The sequence below is a fragment of the Micropterus salmoides genome, unplaced genomic scaffold (assembly GCF_014851395.1).
Source record: "Micropterus salmoides isolate LMB-PRFRI ecotype aquatic unplaced genomic scaffold, ASM1485139v1 Ms_hic_scaffold_8, whole genome shotgun sequence".
Taxonomy (NCBI): Eukaryota; Metazoa; Chordata; class Actinopteri; order Centrarchiformes; family Centrarchidae; genus Micropterus; species Micropterus salmoides.
The window spans coordinates 25764781-25783648 of NW_024044570.1; the positions used below are offsets into that span (position 1 = coordinate 25764781).

Genomic DNA, 18868 nt, shown 5'->3' on the forward strand with positions numbered 1-18868 from the left:
TGTTCTCATTTTGTTTTTTTCCTTTAATTTGTCACCTGTCATCCATCTATATGTGAAAACGTGAAGTTGTCCCCCCAATAGTGTTTCTAAATAAATTATGTAATTGAAATAAATATATTTAGAAGAGGCCAACTCCACTTTTGAATAATTCTTACATAACACTTTTTGAAGGTTTTGTATCCAGCTCAGTGGTCTGAACCACTGCATATACTAAACTACGCCTTAAATTAATTTTTTCCTTGCTGTTGGACTACCTTTCCCACATGAGTCCAACTGATTCCCAAATGTGTAGTTTTCAGTTGCCAAGCGTATGCTTGTGTTCGAACTAATGAGCAAGCCCAAACTGAAACTGACACACACAAGACAGCGTCTCACAAAATGCTGGATACTCAGGTAAACTCCCACTGCAATGTTACAGCAGTATCAGCTTGACATTGAACTAATGCTCGTTGCATGATAACAGTAAATAGACTGCATTTAGCTGACATGATACATTAGTGACAGCCTGTCGGCTTTTCTATGACTTTTGCGTATCTTTCATCTGAGAGGTTCAGCAATGTCAGCATAGCTAAATTTATCTGATGATAATGAAAATGGTTTGTGAGCTGCACTGAATAATATAAATTAGATTGTTGCTAAGCTTTATAATTATTAAACCGTAGTAAGTAATATCACTCTACTGAATGGGTCTTTCACCGTGGCGTTGTATGGCACCGTTATGTTGCATTATTGTATATTATGTGGGTCATGTAAGTTACAGCAACTTAGACTGGTGAAGAGGGCTGTGGAATCTAAATGTGAATGTTACGAAGCAAACAACGCCTGATCCATGCTGATCTAGCTGGCTAAAATCTACACTTAACATAATAATGGTACCAGCATCAGCTGGCAAAGGATAACATTAGTGACCATTCAGCCTTAGCAGGCAAGCTAACATTATCTAACTTGAGCCAAGTAAAACAGAATCACAATACATTTCACATGATTTGCAATAATGTTAGCTTACCTGTCCAATAGGATGAAAGCCAACTCTTCTGTATCCATAACAATGAAGAGGTCTCTCCATGACTCATCTTGTCCAACTCACTGTTGACCGTGTTTTTGCCCTATGTTGATCTGAATCTCGTTTGGCCTGACGGGCTTCAGCACATAACACTTTTTTGTTGTTTTTTATCCTTACATGGAGTTTGTGTTGGAGTCTGTGTGGTAGTGGGAGCCGGGGGGTTTTTTTTGGTGTTAGCAGATTCCATTTCATTAGCTGCGTAGTTATCTCTGTGTGTACAGAGTGTTCAGAATTGGGTGCGCGCATGAATGTCACACGTAAAACAATGAATTTTGCAGAAAGTCTGACCCAATTTCTCCACATAGTGGCTGTTCCAAGAGACCGAGAAAGCAGGCGAATAGTTCATTTTTATGGGAGGTTACAACCTATTCACAAATAGGCACTAAAAAAGGGATTCATTTCTTTACAAAACTACATATTTTACCTTTAAGTTGTAATGCAATTTGTACCCTTGCATTTTTGCAGTTTGCTACTTGTCCATGCAGTATGTGTGTGTGTTTACATGTATGTGTATATGTCTTTGTGTGTATTTGAATGAACAAATGGTCATGTTTTGCGTTGGCATTGGCATGTTGATGTTTCATGCCTTTCAGGCTCATTAAAATTTAACTCCATTTATATGTGCATGAATGTGTGTAAGGGTGCATGTGTGTGTGAGTTTGTATCCTCCCTCTCACACCGGCTGATGGGTACCAGACGTATCCATGCTGAGGGCTGCCTGGCGCCTGGTCCCAGGCCTTCTATATGGAAACAGTTAGGAACTGTTACGTCATTCGGCTACGTCTCTCTCTCTGCTTTTCCACTCGCACACATGTGCACTCACATCCAAAGTGCACATACACATTCACGCATATTTTTTGCAGAACATGCCCACGTTTGCTTCCTCTCTTTCTTCTCCCTCTGTTGCTCCTTTTCGCACTCTTTCATCTCAAGCACACACTCATTACACACGTTCAGTGCTCGAAAGTTGCGTCAGCACAGCATTCCACACTTTTCCACGCGTCACCGAGGATGACTGACTCCAAACAGCATTTCTTGCCCTTTTTTTTCCATGGAAAACTCTTGTCCTTATATAACCCTTCAGTCTGGCAGTCTGCTCGACCTACTATTTCTCTCCGTCTGTCTCCATCTCTCTAACCTCTCTCTCATCCCTATCCATCTCTCACGCAAGTCGGTAAAAAGTTTTGTTCTGTGGGCTGGTAGGCCGGGCAGCCTGTGGTAGTTCCCCTCTCCTCAATGCCAGGCCAACAAGAGCCTTGGTACAGACATATGTGTCCAATATTCTTTTCCTGTTGTTGCGTTTGTGCATTCATAAGCACATTCATGAGTCCGTCTTCATTTCAACGTGAATTACAACTCACCGCAGTGAAACAAGCTAAATAAATGGACGCAAGGAGATCATTAGTGCGTTTTCTCCAGTTTTCTGCAGGCCAGAATTTGTGCATGTGTGTGTGTGTGTGTGAGGCCTGTGGTGAGGAGGAATCCCTGGCTGGCTCTGAGGCTCAGCAGGCCTCAGGTAATCCTGTTTAATGCAGTTAGCGTTGTCATGGCCACATGAGTATTACACACGACAGCGTTACAGCAAGACAAGAGGGGGTGTCTAGACTGGCAAATCACTGGAAAACGAAGAAAGACTGCGAGGGGCAAAGTGTGCTGTCTGGAGTCTTTGATTTTTATAAACCACAGAGACAGGATCAATACAATTTGGAGTATGTATAAGTTTTTTTGTGCACAGAAAAGCACCAGAAAAGAAAACAGTCTGATTACTCAGGCAGGTATTGTGTAACTGACTGCTGCCACCTACTGCTGGCTCCCAGTCAAACTCAGCAGCTCCTGTTTGTCCCCTGACAGGAAGGTGAGAGGCGATCAATACTTTTGTTCCATGAGTCGAGCCAGCAGCAGATTGAATGTGCATCAGTCTGTCAGTCCTCTGGTTTTGCTTAGCTACTGTTTGGGTAAAGAGAAAGACAGAGAAAGTGTGTGTATCTTCATTTCCACTCTGAGTGCTGTATGTAACAGCGAGGCACCCCCTCTTCACTGTCAATGAGTGTGTGTGTATTCAAAGTGCTGACTAAAGCAGCTGGTGGTGCTGACATCTGTCTCTGTCTTTCTAATGGTGGAACAAACTGCAACTCTCTCTCTCTCTTTCTCTCACACACACACACACAGCACAAGCTCCATCAGCACTCTTTGCCCGACCCAAACCCCATCAGTGCGTCAACACCACACACACACACACACACACACACACACACACACATTATTGTTCCTACTACCACTCACCACACAGCAGTGCATATCCCATATCTCAGCGTCTGCACCTTCAAATCCACATCCCAGATGACCACTGATGCTTCAGGTGGATGTGGTTCTGCTGATCCAAGGTCAGACACTGCCTCGTCTCTCTGAATGATCAAGACCAGAGTGAAAACTGATCTACCTTAATCACAGGTTTGGCTTTGACACATACGAAAAGTTTGACTGTTTTCCCCACAGGTTGCGAACAGCACAAGAGTTTATGAACCAACCATTTAAAGACCAGCTGAGTACCATGACTGCCCCTTTTCAGTGTTCAGGTCCTCTGGGAAAGCATTCAACTTGCATTGCACTCTTGATGAATACTTTACGTTTCTTACTGCCTTAAATCAAATGTAAGTAATTGGAATGGTCAGCTGTGAGCTATTTTAAACATCTTTTTTTTTCTGGTGTGTTGCACTTATTTTTGTCTGTAGATTTATACCTTATACACACAGCTTCAGTGGACCAGGTGTCAAACTTTGCTTCTGATAAGCTACAGCACCTAAAGTGAAAAGGACCACCCCCCCTTTTCATCTTATGAAACTCATTTTTGTAATATGGCAGTTAATGATATGATAAAATGATCAAAAGATTAAATAAGCCTCTGCAAGAAAGCAGCAGTGTGTGTAGGAAGCGTCATGTACCGTTTGATGGCCATACAGTATCCACAACCAATTTTGAAAGCAGCATTTTATATATAAAATAAATACATAGACAATTATATTTTCATTAAAAAAATGCAATATGCAGGCTATCTGGGTTGGGCAATATGTCATTTGTGCAATACATAGGTTATAGGTTATGTGTTGTTTTTACAAAGCTCCAGAATGGACAAAACAAATGGTCAAAAACAAATTTCCCTTCAGGGACAATAAAGTATATCTTATTTTATCTTATCTAGAATAATGACAAATTTAACAGTTTATATCTCAAAATGTGTACATAATGTTAATAACAATGTGTAAAATTGATATTTTTTATGTTTGCCTCATGAATCTTTAGAATTTATAGAAATATAATAATACCTTAAAACAGACCTATAATGAAAAACCATTTCCACTGTAAACACGTATTACTCCATAATTAGGTCTGGCGGACTGGTGTAACAAGCACAAAGACATGATGACTTTTTCTACGCATGTATGTTGCTAAGACAAAGACTGAATCTCACACACAGCAGACTGCTTGCTGCTGACACACAATGTCTGTGGCTGCCGCTCTGTTATCATTTCTCCTCTCTCCGCCCATGACCTCAGAGCCACATGCAAGCTATTTCTGTTGAGTAGCTTCTGGCTGAAAATGACTTCATGTCTGATTTGCTTGAAACACAAGGGAGGGGGGGCTGTATCACTGGGTGCTTGGACATTTTACTGCATAAAAACAGGATGCTTTGACTGTTCTGTGGGCTGCTCTTGTTAATTTGAGTTTGATGCAGCAGAGGCAAGACTATTCCCCTACTTCCGCTTTTGAGAAACCAAAATGGTTCTCAGTGTTTTTGCCCTGCCAGTCCTTCTGGTTTGACTTCTCTCCTTTACTTAAACCTGTTACATCTCTTCTCGGCTCCCCTACTCTCTCTCCTTCACCCCCACAAGCATCTTTCACACTATAACACTGAACCCTCTGGAGTTTCAAACCCATCCCATTCTTTCTTCCATGTCTCTCCTTCTTTCTTGGATGGGAGCGCTGGAGCCAGGTAGGTCTGCAGACATGAGTAATGTGGCTGAGTCTGACTCATACACCAAGACATCAGCCGTCAGTGTGGAGCCAGCAATGACACAAGCACACACACACGCGCGCACACACGCACACACACACACACATTATACTGAATCGACACACAGGCAGACAGACATGGTGGTGCCGACAATATGAAACCCAGTCATGCAAGTGGCCATTATCAACACCTTATATTATGTGATCATTATTGAGAAACTGAAAATGAATCCATCAGTGATGAGACCAGACTGCTACCAGTAAACATGTCTGACACACACACACATACACAAATCTGTCGGAGTGCATGAAGCCAGTTAGGTCAATGCACTTGTGTTTTTTTTTTCAACAGACAAATTACTTCAATGATATTTCATTGTTATTTTATTATCTTCTTACCCTCACACTGCTGATCTTGAGCTTTGTTTTCAGGTTGTTGCCTAAACATGTTTTTTTTATTATTATTATTATTATTTTGGAATCAAACATAGTTTTCGTTTTATGTGGGCAAAAGAAATTGTCCTTTTAAAGCTACAAAACAAAAGTCACATCCAGTCACTGTGTAGTTTTTCTAAACACACAAACACACACTCCTCATTGCATCTATTAAACATATATTATTCATGCAAGAATAATGTGAGGTGTCTCCGTTTTAATGCCTCCTAATGGCTTTTTGAGTTACCGCTGCCAGCTATGAATAAATCATATCAGTCATGGCACAGCCAATACCTCACTCACCCTGGCAGCACTGAGCAGATCTATAGGCATGTGTGGTGTGTGTGTGTGTGTGTGTGTGTGTGTGTGTGTGTGTGTGTGTGTGTGTGTGTGTGTGTGTGTGTGTGTTTGTGTGTTTGGTTTTCACAAAGAGATTTACACAAAGAATGTCTGTTGTTTTTTTTGTTTGTTTTATTACAAACTCTGAAGCTCATGCGTGGAGATAGTGGCTCGCCACCATCTAAAGTGTGACAGGAATGTTTATGTGCAGATAACGACGGTCACACGCTTCTCTGCTGTTCTGTAGACATTTTGCAAAGAAGACATTTTGACATGTTACAGCAGGAAAAGAACAGGTGCAATTAATGACATAACATTAATATTGACTTTGATGCATTTAGGTGTTCCAGTTTAAACTCAGTTCAACTGGCTACACTTTTCTGCCATGTATGCTATGAAAAAGTCTTCATGCTGTATATCATCATCCTATAAAGTGTATATATAAATATATAAATATTTTGATTTCCCCATGCCTCCTGCACATACAATAGAATTTATACAGTATATATCAGTCTCACCCACCAAGCAGTAGGCAGTATTTAGTGGAGGGCTGTTAGATCGCATTACATTGTATAGTTGTTTTTATTGCATCTCTCTCTCTCTGCATCTCTAGGTAGGATACAGGATGGACATGATGCAGATTTCTCTGATGCACTGCTCTGGCCAGGATGATGTGGAATTGGAACAAATCGACCCCTGGATGGTTCAGTATTGACGGCTGGATGGATTTCAGGAAGTGACCTTGACTAACTCAGACGAGCACCTGACCAGAGCCCAGCTCGTTTTCCCACAGAGCACATCTCTGGCACCAGCCGGCCCTCTGAAAACTCACCATGGGTCACGTCCTTGCGAGACGTAAACAGCGTTCTCTGGACTGATCTGAGGTCATTTTCAGATTGAGCATAGGTCATTGTAGTCATGCTGAAATGCTGTCATCAATGTGGTAAAGGGAGTGTGTCATAAACTGTGGGTGTCAAAAAGGAGTTAATGGAGAGGGTAGAGGAGATTTGTAACTGCTAACAGTAAAAGGCCATAACAATGGCTTCTACTCAAGTGTGACAGTGAAGAGAGCTAAATGGATTCAGCAATCATTAATTGTATTATTTACACCTGTGCTTTTTCTACTGTAACATGCCAAAATGTCTTCTACTACTAAAGAGAGATCTTAACTGCTAACGTGCATTGGAGAAAAGCCATAGAGGTCCTACCAGCTACTCATTAGCAAGGCACAGAGACTAGTGATACACAGATCTAATATACTGGATTGTTCCAGTACCAATACTGGCAATATCTGGAAGGATGTCAATTTACATTAAAGGGTCAGTTCACACAAATTATAAAATTCTTTTCTGTCACGCAAATTGCTCAGGTTGGGAGATATCAGTCTCTGATATGTCTGCGGTCTGATGTCTGCTTCCACCCCAGTAATCGCAAAACACTTTTCATACAGTTTATTTCTTATGTCAAAAGTAGTTCTGATGAAAACTGTCCACAGCCAGGTCTGCGGATTAACAATAATAATTAAAAAAAGATTAATTTGAGATATTTTTAGATGCCTTGAGCACCACAAATGAAATTCCACTGAACTCCATCGCTGACAAAGCTGTCTACATCCATTTTACTTGAGGCAAAAAGAGAAGGAAAAAACCTGTCTAAAGCAGTCTATTTCTGACAACACACAGCCGATGAAAGATGTGAAGTTATAAACACTGAGGACATGCACCTCAAAAGTAAAAAAAAAAACTAAACAAGAAATTAGTAAACAAAAAAAGACATTGTTTATACTTTGGACAAACAGACCTGTTTTTTTAAATGTTTTTTTATAGTCACTGTCACAATGAAATAATAAGAATCCAATTTTCTAAACTGTCTTTAGTGATATAATTAAAATTTACACAAGCCAGACAAAGAAGGTTGATGTCTTCTGCCACAGATCCTGGACCAGCTGATTGCTCCAGATGCTGTGTGGCGCCTGCACAGGCCTGTGTCAACAAACAGCCCACACCGCCCCCGTGTGGCTGTAAACAGCATTACACCAGGTTTGAACGCGCCATCAGCCTCCTGTCAATCATCACTGTAACTCCGCCTCTCAGTGAGCTGATTGGAGCCGGGGTGTCAACAAACCAATCATGTTACTCTGCCTCTTGTTAACAGGGCTCCTTTTCTGGATGCCCTCTCAGTCACCTGTGTGCCACTGTTATTTATAGAAACCTGAGGATGCAAAGAGGAGTATGAAGCAAGGGATGGAGGAGGAACTAGGCAGGAGAGGAGGAGGCAGAAGAAAGAGGAGAGGAGAGGCGAGGCAAGGAGAGGAGAGGAGTGCAGGGACTTGATGACCACCATACCTCTCTAATGGTCTCAAAGAGAGGCAGACAGGAAGACGAGAGACCAGCCACTTTTACAGGGCACTGTACATATTGATCCCACCTTTGCAAACTGCATCTGTCTGATTGACGGTTTTCTTAAAAAGGGAAAGAGGTGAAAAGAGATGAGGGGATGAGAGAAAGGAAAGAGCTACTTAAAGCTGTACATGTAGACTATAGTACATACATAATGGTCAAGGGTTGAGGTTAAGACTGGGGTACATGATGAATTATGTGATTAAATATATTTCTGTACATCACATTTTTCTTGATAAATGAAGATTGAGCTGTTATAAAGTAGTTGGAATGAATTTGCACTTTCTCTGTATACAGGGTGGCTCTGATACAGTAGGGTGAAAACAGCTGGACCAGTGAGGCAGAATAAATTTCAGTTCTTTGGATTACCCACATGTTGCCAGTGATACATTGGTCATTACTGTGCCTTGAATGCTTTCCTGTTGAGATTTATGGCCTCAAGTGACATTTCTCTGGCTTTTGTTTGGAGGGTTCTTACTATTCTCACTATAATGATGAAAAGCACAGGAGGCTCACTAAAGGCGATGAGAGGGACAGATTAACTGGTGGGCCCTGGTGCCCCTATTGATTCAAACCCACCACCCTCGGTGCATGGTGGATGTTCACTGTGTGGTCTCGGATCCATCATCATCAAGTAGGCTACGCTGGCATACAGCAGACTGTACATGGCGGCTTCATGTTATGCCCACAGCCCTGAGACCTCCCGGTACTTTTAGGCTGTATATACAGTAGATACTACCTGACCCCAAGCTTTCAGTGGTTCATTTAGTTTGTGGTAATGAGTGGACTGATTACAACGTTACTGGCGACCTGTCCAGGGTGTACCCCGCCTTTCGCCCGATGTAAACTGGGATTGGCTCCAGCCCCCCGCGACCCTGTATGCAGGATAAGCGGTTGACGATGGATGGATGATTACAGTTTTATTTAAGAATCACGTGACCAAAATACAAACTGTAAATAATAAATCTTTTAATAACTAGATTTGGACAGATGGTCCCTCTACAAGACAGGGGCCGAACTAGGACCTGACTTTGTTGATTCTGCACCTTTGTGGTACCAATTCGAATGTGCAGTTAAATAAATTACCAGAGCCCACTGACATTTGGAGACCATGGGGGTCTGTGGCTGCAGGGCAGGTGCCTGCATTGTCTGGTCTAGGTTAAAGAGAAGTTCAGCACTAAAATCTTCATTTCTATGCCCACTGCCCTAGAATAAGAGCACACGTGTTGTATGTGTAGTAACAATTAAATTTAAAAGTATGTCAACAGCAGAAGTAGTCACCTTCCTATTAAAGTCTTCAATAGGGAATGACTACAATTGCGTGGACAGTGAACAGCTGATATTACCTTTTTTTCAGCTTCCTCACACATACATCATTGCATCAATATTCACACAGCCCTGCGTGACACGCATTTTACGCACAGGAGACAGAGTGGGTCGGGTCTGTGTTTACTTCCGGACTCCGATTTAGACTTCGCTCAGACAGCAGCAGCTCCAGTGGAGGTTCAGGCTGTCAGCTAGCACGGTAGCCATACAAGGCTTCATGACAGAGGTTACCGGGGTTGACCAGCGGCACCCCAACAGACGAGCCTCAGTCGGCGCCACTGCACACCGGACACCAGGCAGAGCCACACCGCTGCCCCGCTCTCCTCAGCTCGCCTTCGTGCTCAAAGTCAACTCAATGCTGCACTCCCGCTGCCAGCTAACGGACTGATCCGACTGTGTTACTGCCACTTCATGATCCGAGCTAGCCGAGGATCAAAACAAGGACAAATCGCTCAAAGTTTAAGCCGCGTTTGTGTTTGACCCGGACAGTATCCAGCAGCTGGGAGAGACGCGGGCCCCGGGGAGAGCGACTGGACTCGGGGGGCCAGGCAGCCAGGGCAGCGAGGGTGGTGGCAGGATAAACTAGGGGGGTCGCCTCCAGCTCCTGGTGGATTTATCCCCTGCCAGCTATCGTTAGCTAAGCTAGCTACAAACAGCGCCATGGATTGGTTGATGGGGTGAGTACAGACAGCTAACTTGCCTACTAGCCAGTTCACTCTCCTCTGTCAGGTCAACTGCGCAGTCTTTCTGATGCTGGCTGCAAACCCACCGCACAGCAGCTGACACCACAAGAGCCCGCATTAGACAGGTGCACTGTCCTGGTGAATGCTGTTACATTTCCACGTAAACACGTTAATCTAACACACAAGCGGGTAGCATGTTGCCTAGCCTAGCTTAGCTCTGCGATGCTAGCTTGGTAGCAAGGCTGGCTGGCAACGGTCTCATCCTGCAACGGTAAACCGACCTGATGTTACCCGGGGCCAGGCGGTATTTTTGGGGCATGTCTATGGCCTGCAGCTATCTAGCCGACGGTGGCAGCGCCCAGATTAGGTCGTGAGAATATCCCTGTAGAGGCCAGTTTGCTGTACACGGGAGCTTATTTATAGGAATGAATAACACAGAAAATGGGCTAACGTTAGCAGCCATCAGTCCTGCTAACGCGTCTGTGCCCGGTTTAGTTGATTTCCTTTGCAAGGTGCGCTTTTACGGGGGAACCACTGTTTGCAGTCTTGCTACCTAATGTGATTTCTGGCAGGGTATTTGGGACACAAGAGAGGTTCCGATGTCAGCGAGCTCACTGACGGAGAATATAGCTCTCATGCTTGTGACATAAGGTGCCTTGGAGGAGGATGAGTAAATATTACGCGGATGTTGGTTGACGGCAGTGAGTAATTTAGCTGAAATACAATATATATCTGCACAGTAAAGTGTTTTAAGGTGCTACACGCGCTGTGCAGTTTTTGCCTTGATGTAGCAAGTGACGCCTGACAGAAGTTGATGATGCTGACTTGTCAATTTCTTTATGGTTTGAGTCATGGGTTTGGATGAGAGCTGGTGGCCAGTGCTCCTGAATTAGATCTGTCTCCTGTGACACCAGTGTAAGAGTAACTTCCCAAAGCTTACCAGCCCAGTCTGCTGTTATAGAACTCACATGTCTTATCTTGCATTGCCATGTGTTATTTGCTATGCAAACTTGAAGGCACTAGATGGTCAGAACATAAGTAAAGGAAGAACTCAGTCCAAGGCCTGTTTGCAATGTCTTACCCATATTAACACGTCTTCATGCACCTGGGTAAGCTTTCATTTCAACCCTTTGATTCTTAATTGTGAAACCCAGTGGCATCTTTCCAAAGAGGAGAACATCACGTCTTTGGCATATCGATAAATGTTTGGACTTGCACAGTAAGGTGTGTCCCTGTGAGCCTATTCTTTTTGCTGACTGGTTATCAGGTTGGTTGGCTGGCTGGCTGCAGCACGTTGCGAGCAGATCAGGGCTGAGGATGGGTGGAGGCATGTTGTCAGGGGAGTTTCATCACATCGTGACATTTTAGCTGAGAGATAACGGTGCAGTCCTGTATACCCCCACCATTACACCACTCTTACCTCTGCCAAGGAAGGCTTTTTTTGTTTTATCTGTCTGTTTGTTAGTTAGGTATCTGAGAATTAATTTAACTGACGTATTCCCACTCAAAACCCCTGAACTGCGAGGTGTGCTTGGTTCAACATGCACCTGTTTATCTTGATCACGCTCACATTTGTCGTCACAAATTTTTGTCTTGGACACAATGTGCAGTTTTGACAGAGGTGTTCCCTCTCTGAGCGCTTTCTTTTTACTTTTTATGTTTTTGTTAATGTTTTCTTGTTTTCCTGGTTTTCGTAACTGGTTGTTGCGTTGACTCTCGGTTGTAGATGTGATTAGTACGTCTTAACCTCACCCTTCCTTTGTCCCCCCCAGTCACTCACATGAAATAATGATCATTTTCTGCCCCAACAGTTGGTGCTGTCAGACCTAAACTGGTTTGATAGTGATCTATTAGGAAGTCAGAAGCGACACCCACTTACATCTCGGTCTCAAGACAGGGCCTGCCTGTGTTTGTCAGGATTATCAGGAATTTTATTAAATGTATTTGGTATTAATACTCATTCTCCATCTCAGGAAAGTTGTTGACACCCTTTGAATGTCATTGTGTCATGTTCTGAATATACTCCCAGAAAAATTAGTCACATATGCAGATATGAACTAAAATTGTATGCATGACAAGTACAGTAGGGGATTTTCAAGGTGGTATAAGTGTCGGTTCTTTGTTTAGCTGTAATGCCTTTTCCCCCACTGACCAAGACTGATGGCATTTGTGCATGTTGAGTGTTTGTGTTTACCTGTGTGTTAAAGCTGCACGCCATCTACTGTTTATGTATGCGTAAATGAGTTGTGTGAATGTGAGCTGAATATATATATTGGAAGCGAGCAGGCGTGCGTCCAGCGTGCGTCACTGACGGAGTGGAAGTCCATGAATGAGTTAACCAAGCGTGTAATCATTCTGAATACAGACCAGGGGTGAAGGATGCCACAGCCAGGATCTATGGAGGGAGGAAGTGAGGAAAGAGAGATGCACTGGTGAGAGCAGCTGATTTGGGGAGAATGAGGAGAGAGAGAGAAAAGAGAAGGCAGTAGCGTGATGAATGAAAGAGGCAAGACTGATGAGGGAAAGGCAGGGTGATCTAAAGGGACGGGGGCCGATGGACGATAAGGGAAGGGTGGAGGAAGGGGATATAAATGCTTTTTGATGGAATGGTTGATTAGGAAGAAAAATGGAAGAAATAAAGCGGGGAGCGGGTAGTTGATGGGGAGGATGAGGCTCCACAGGGACTCAAATGGAGGTCTGTAGCAGATGACAAGCACGTGACATGGTGGATAGATTGAGGAAAGGAGATATAGAGGAACTGATATGAGGGGTTACAGTGGGTGACACATTCGCAAGAACAGAATCTTTATTTCTGTTGTTTCAGCAGGAGGCTACAAATAACACGTCTTGGTATACGTGTGTGTCACCTGCGTGCTCGGCTGAAAATGTAAGCAAACTACATTCAGTGCGTCTTTATGTGCTGCGTATTTATTTTGGACGGGGTGAATTATTTCAGAGTCGTATGAGCTCTGTCCAGATTCAGAGTGAGACGGGGTGGTTAAATCACCGGGGAGACGTGCAACGCTCAAAAGTGTCTTTTCCTGCTGGGTGAAATGGGCAGACTTTGACAGATGTTTAATCCTCTTTTGCTTTTGAGTGATGTATTGGTAATGCTGAACGAAGAGCGCGAGAATGGAAACTGCGGCAGCAGTACAGCAAGAGGAGCGGCGCTTTAGCAGGAGTCAGATTTAATATGCACTTAGCTTGCAGTGCATTACCTGTGACTTAATGGTATATAGGCAGCGTATCATTATCCTGCATCACTGGAGTAATGCAAGTAATAGTATGAAAGATTCCAGTAAGAAAGGGCTTGCTTGATGTATCCTCTGACTTTTGTGGATAACTCATTTTAGGCATGATGTTTGTTGTTTTTGTCAGATTGTTGTATTTGACACAGACAGTCTTTGTTTTGAACTTTCTGTTTTCTGCAATAAAAAAAAAAAAGCAAAACATGTCCATAGTATTGAAAAGTGTCATTGAACCTGGCGCTGCTGCTCACCCTCCAAGACTCTGTGTGTAATCCTCTCTTCCTCCTCGACCATTCTCATTAGTCAACTTGTCAGCTAAAATTTTTATAAATAAATAAAACTAGGAGTGAAGACAATTTTTTAATTTTAGGTGTCAGGACCGATGGCAGACAAAGAAAGGGGGGTTTACAAGAACCACTTATAGACTGAGCTTCCTCTACAGTGGGAAACGCCTGTCTGTTAGCGATGCTCTGTCTCATCGCTGTGGTTCACGTCCAGAAAAGAAGTGTGTTGAGGCGTCTCACAGTAGCTAATTACTGGTGAGCTTGTTCTCTCGTTATTTCTGGCAGTGCATTTTCTCATCTGTTCTGTGGCCCATGAAGCTTTGCGTCAAAACACTTATGACCTCAGCAGTTAGACAGTTGTCATGTAAATGTCAGTATGGCATGATTCTGGATTTTAAGTTTAACCATGGAGGGAGCACTGCGTGCATTACAGAGACTATTTCTCAGTTTCAAACAGACAATCGAAATGTTCATGTTCTGTTACAGTGTATTATAGATTAGTGAGATGTGTTCACATTCTCCAGGGATCCTGCAACAACAATCCCTTTCATTATTTTTAGGCGATTGACCATTGGAATGTTTCTACACACAGATGAGCATAAAACTTTCCTGTTGAATCATCTAATCATTAAAAGGTTTGTTCCTGGAATAAAAAAATCCATGAAAGTCATAAGACTTTGCATATTATCTTTGTAGATAAGCCCACTCTCTTATGCAGAGCGTGTTGCAGGGGAAAAAAGGTCTACTGACTGTGCTTCAGTTCTTTTCCTGAGATTTTTAATCCTATTTATTGAGCAAGCACAGAGCAGGATTTAGTTCCTGATTGCAGTAACAAAATGCTCGGAATATGCATACGAGCTCTGATGTGACTTCTCCGACTGGTGTCTTCTCCATAACAAAAGCTGATGAGGCTCAAGGGTATTGTAATATTTAGTGGCACTCAGTGTACCAGGGGAAAAGTTAATTGTCAGGTACAAAGATGAAACATTTAAGATAACTGATGACCGTAAGTCATTAAATGATGCAACAGCTGTGTCTCCATATTTGTCTTAAACTTTCAAATGCTATTTTTACAGTGGGTGGGGGAAAACACTTTGGTACTCCATATCTGACAGGAAGTACCCAAGCTCTACACAAGCAGATTCCTAGCAACCATATTCCAGTGAAATTGTCTACAGAAATTAACTTCTTAATAAGATTATTAAAAAAAAAAAAAAAAACTAAAAACGTTCAATAAATCAGTCAATCTCTTTATTTGCATATCAACTGATCATGCATAAGAAACTCTGTGGTAACATTTTTAATGATGGTGGTTATAGTTTCGTTCTGTCTGCATGTCTGCGTGTGTGTTTGTGTGCTCCTGATGTGTGTTTGTGTGTATGTGTATGTTCTCAATGGGGATTTTGCACACTGCAACCCTGTCCTCATGCAACCCCCACTGCCTTATTTCCATCTCCACCATACACACACAAACACGCACGCACGTCGACACACATACACACACTAGTGCACACAGCCTCAGCGCAGGTGGCTGTTTCCGCTGCTCGCACCGCAGATGTGGTGCTGATAATAGGCTGTGACAGATGAGCAGACATCACCTCAAAGCAGTCACCTGCTCGAGAATAGAAACTAACCAACGGTGTCACCGTGTTGCTTGGTCTAGACTAAGATGGAGTCTGACTTTGCTGTGTTTAAATCCTCCGCAGTGTTTCTCTGGTACACTGTTCTGTTATAAGGGCTGGCCTGAGTGCAGTGTGGCAGTCGGCTCTACCACGAGGACTTAACTAGCTTATTACTGTTAAAGTGACGAGAGCTTCTGTTGGTTTCCCGTGTGTCCGAGCCCGCATAAGAGTCCCGCTCAATAAAGAATCAATTTATTGTGTCTGGCACTAAAGTTGCTTTTACGATTGCACACCCAAGGCATCCCCTGCCAAAACTTTCTAAGACCACATAAGCCAGCCAAACCTTTAATGACAGTAACGTGGTGTAGTTTTACAAATTCACCTCATGTTGTGAGTGGCAGTTAGCCCAGTATCTCCACACCACACAGCCCTGAGGAAAACCACTCCATGGTTCACTGCTGTTGTTTTGCAAAAGTGACTTCCTTTGACTGATGGTGGAGTTGAGCTCTTTATCGAACTGCAGTCCAACTTTGTGTGAGCCTGTGGAGGCCAGAGCTTTTCTGTCATCAACAGAGCCTTCGCTTCCTCTACGATTGTACCACTCAGTGAACAGAAAGATCGGAACTGCTGTTATATGCGATACAGTTTTGTAGTCGTGCAATAACTACAGCTGTACCTTTTTGTGACGTTCTTAGTGTCTTTGAAAAATGTAAGTCTGTCAGTAGGGTTGAACGATTAATCGTTTTCAAATCGAAATTGAGATGTGAAAGAACACAATTAGCTAATCGTGAAGATGGTGATTAAAAATGTAGGTTAATTATACAGCGCATCTGACCCGTTTTAAAGAGTCATGCAGTTACAAATTTATTCTGTTGTCGTCTGTGTGTGACAGATCTGCTGGCCATTCACAAGCGCCATGCGCCTCCTGTTACACATGGAGCATTTCAGAATGAGAGCGTTTTGCCTGCCTGATTTTGCTGACTTGTTCAGATTTTTCTTATTTGTTCAGTAGTCCTTGATTTTTGTGCTTCTACTATGGTTAAGTAGGTAAATTGTTTCTTTTTTTGTTTTAACTGTGTTCATAGTTGATGTACAATGGGGAGTCTGCAAAAGGTGTTTTCTTTTGAAAATCTGACGTTCTAGGTCTGACTTCCTGCCTGGTTCATCTGCTCTGTGCAGCTTGACGTGGCTTCCGTCAAAAATAGCCTGGCAATGAATATTGAACTTTAGCAAAACATGCATTTCAGTTGGATTGCAATTGATCCTACGTAGACTGATGTTTCTGTCATCACTGGTTTAAGCTAAGATGAACTCTGAAAGCAAAGCAGAGCTTTAGGCGGAGCCTACTCAAACAAGTTCTCAGCTTCCCTCTCTGACATCAGTCCTACTCTTCTACTCTTGACAGCGTTCGCTGCTCATCACAGCTGTGTTGTTTTTTGGGGGCAACGGTAGCAGATTCCTGCTCTTCCCCAGTAGCACAAAAGAGCGAAAAAGTGAGCAGTGGCAGGGCTCAACAATAAAATTATTTTTGCAACTGGCCTGGGCCAGTGGGTTTGAAACTTACTGGCCCTCCCTCCAAAGTTATTTATCAGTGTTAGAACAAAACTAAAGACTTATAAGTTATGTTATAGCCTAACTGTTAACATGTTTAATCTGTTATTAAATACATCCTGGGTATAAAAAAATTTAAATAAAATGTAATCGCAGTTAAAAATATAAAAAATAATAACCTTGTATTTGTACTTTTAAAACAAAACATACTAACAGACTCAAACATGACGTGCTCTCTCTCCTGCTGACAGCCATTTCATAAAAAACTACACAGAGCAGCAGAAACAAGTTGCCTCTATCCTGATTGACAGATTGCCTTGGTAGCAACCTGTCAATCACAAGGTAGTCCCGCCCAAAAGCATACGTTGCATTATCGTCTATTTCCCCCTAAATAGTACCATAATTTACTCAGTGAACATCATGTAGTGTTGGAAGAATACTTGAAACTAGCGACTGAGACTATAAACTCATCAGGAAGGTGTTTACTGAGGTAATAAATCGGCTGAGAAGTAGCAACATTTTACCATTATTTCTAATAGAGACGGACTTCTTTTTGCAACCAGCGGACTCGCCTCCAGCTGGCTGTTAGAGATAATGCAGTTTTAAGTTCCGCCTGCATGGTTTCACTTTCAAACCCAGAGGTTGCCTCTGAGATTAGAGACATTTGACAGCCACTTGTCACGTAACTGCAACTCTGGATTGGACAATGGTGCGCACCATGAGCTGCAAAACAACTGCAGGATGTTGAGTTTCAAATTATTTTTTTTAAATACAGCCAGTGAGTTGCTAGTTCAACTGTCCCAACATTACTTTTTACTGGCCCCGGGCCATCGGGCCACTGTTATTGTCGAGCCCTGAGTTGTACTGCTGCCACACCGTAAAAGCCCAGCTGTCATAGGTCAGAGGTGTCGATGACTTCGGGTCTCACGGGAAGGTGACACCTAGAGCAAGTTGATCTAGTAACAACCACGACTAGCCGCTCCAGCACAGCAGCGAGATGTGTTTAGCAGTCAATAGAAAAAGAACTACTGTTAGTCTTCCCTTCAGTGACATAGAACTACAATTCTAACCAAACTAGTAACTGGCTAGTCTCCGGAGAAAAGGTCTGAGTGAATGTTAAGCAAGCCTTCCCCAGGCTTGAAGACACAATTGTATATCATGGAGTGTTTTAGGACATCAGTGCGCATCATTGAGGGAGATATAAAGGCTCTATTGAATACCCTTTTTTTGAGGAGGCAAATAGCCTGGGTACAAGAGCAAACACATACATAGACACACTCCTGAGTAAATAGTGCTGCTGTGGCTTGTCTCTTGAGACGCCTCTCTACTTCCCTGTATTCCCTTTCCTTTCTCTGAAGCAGGGACAGAGGCCCAGAAATGAATGTGATACCAGGATGACTCTGCAGTTTGCCCTTTACTGAATATGCATAAGTGGATAATTGGAGAATCCAAATGCACGCATGGCTGTATTAAGCACTTTCGCGAGCACTTGAGATGGAAACTCTTGCAAGGGGTGGTGTTTTTGCCCTTTTTTGCCAGTATGTTTGAGTGAAAATGATGTTTCAAAAGCCTGAGGACAGTACATGCGTGCTGTGAGAGTATGGCGCAAACTAATACTGTGATGGATAAAGAGGTTGCAAATGCAACTCAACTCAATACCTGAGCCAGCTGTGCTTGTAAAGCTTCTCCACCCACTCAAATGGGTCCTGACCTGTTCAAAATCTTGAACAAGATGCATTTCACAATGTCGTGTGTGTGTGTGTGTGTGTGTGTGTGTGTGTGTGTGTGTGTGTGTGTGTGTGTGTGTGTGTGTGTGTGTGTGTGTGTGTGTGTTGTGTGTGTGTGTGTGTGTGTGTGTGTGTGGGTGTGTGTGTGTGTGTGTGTGTGTGGCCTCTATTTCACTTGGC

The 18868-nt window shown here is 43.0% G+C and overlaps 1 protein-coding gene across 1 annotated transcript in view; it reads left to right on the forward strand.

The window, feature by feature from the left end:
• Nucleotides 1–9716: 9716 nt before the first annotated feature.
• The window catches only part of mob2a (MOB kinase activator 2a), a 63849-nt gene continuing 54697 nt past the window's right edge, over nt 9717–18868 (forward strand). Inside the window, exon 1 of the mRNA XM_038706608.1 lies at nt 9717–10250. Coding sequence (XP_038562536.1) covers nt 10234–10250 — 17 coding nt within the window. The 5' untranslated portion in view covers nt 9717–10233. The remainder of the gene's footprint in view (nt 10251–18868) is intronic.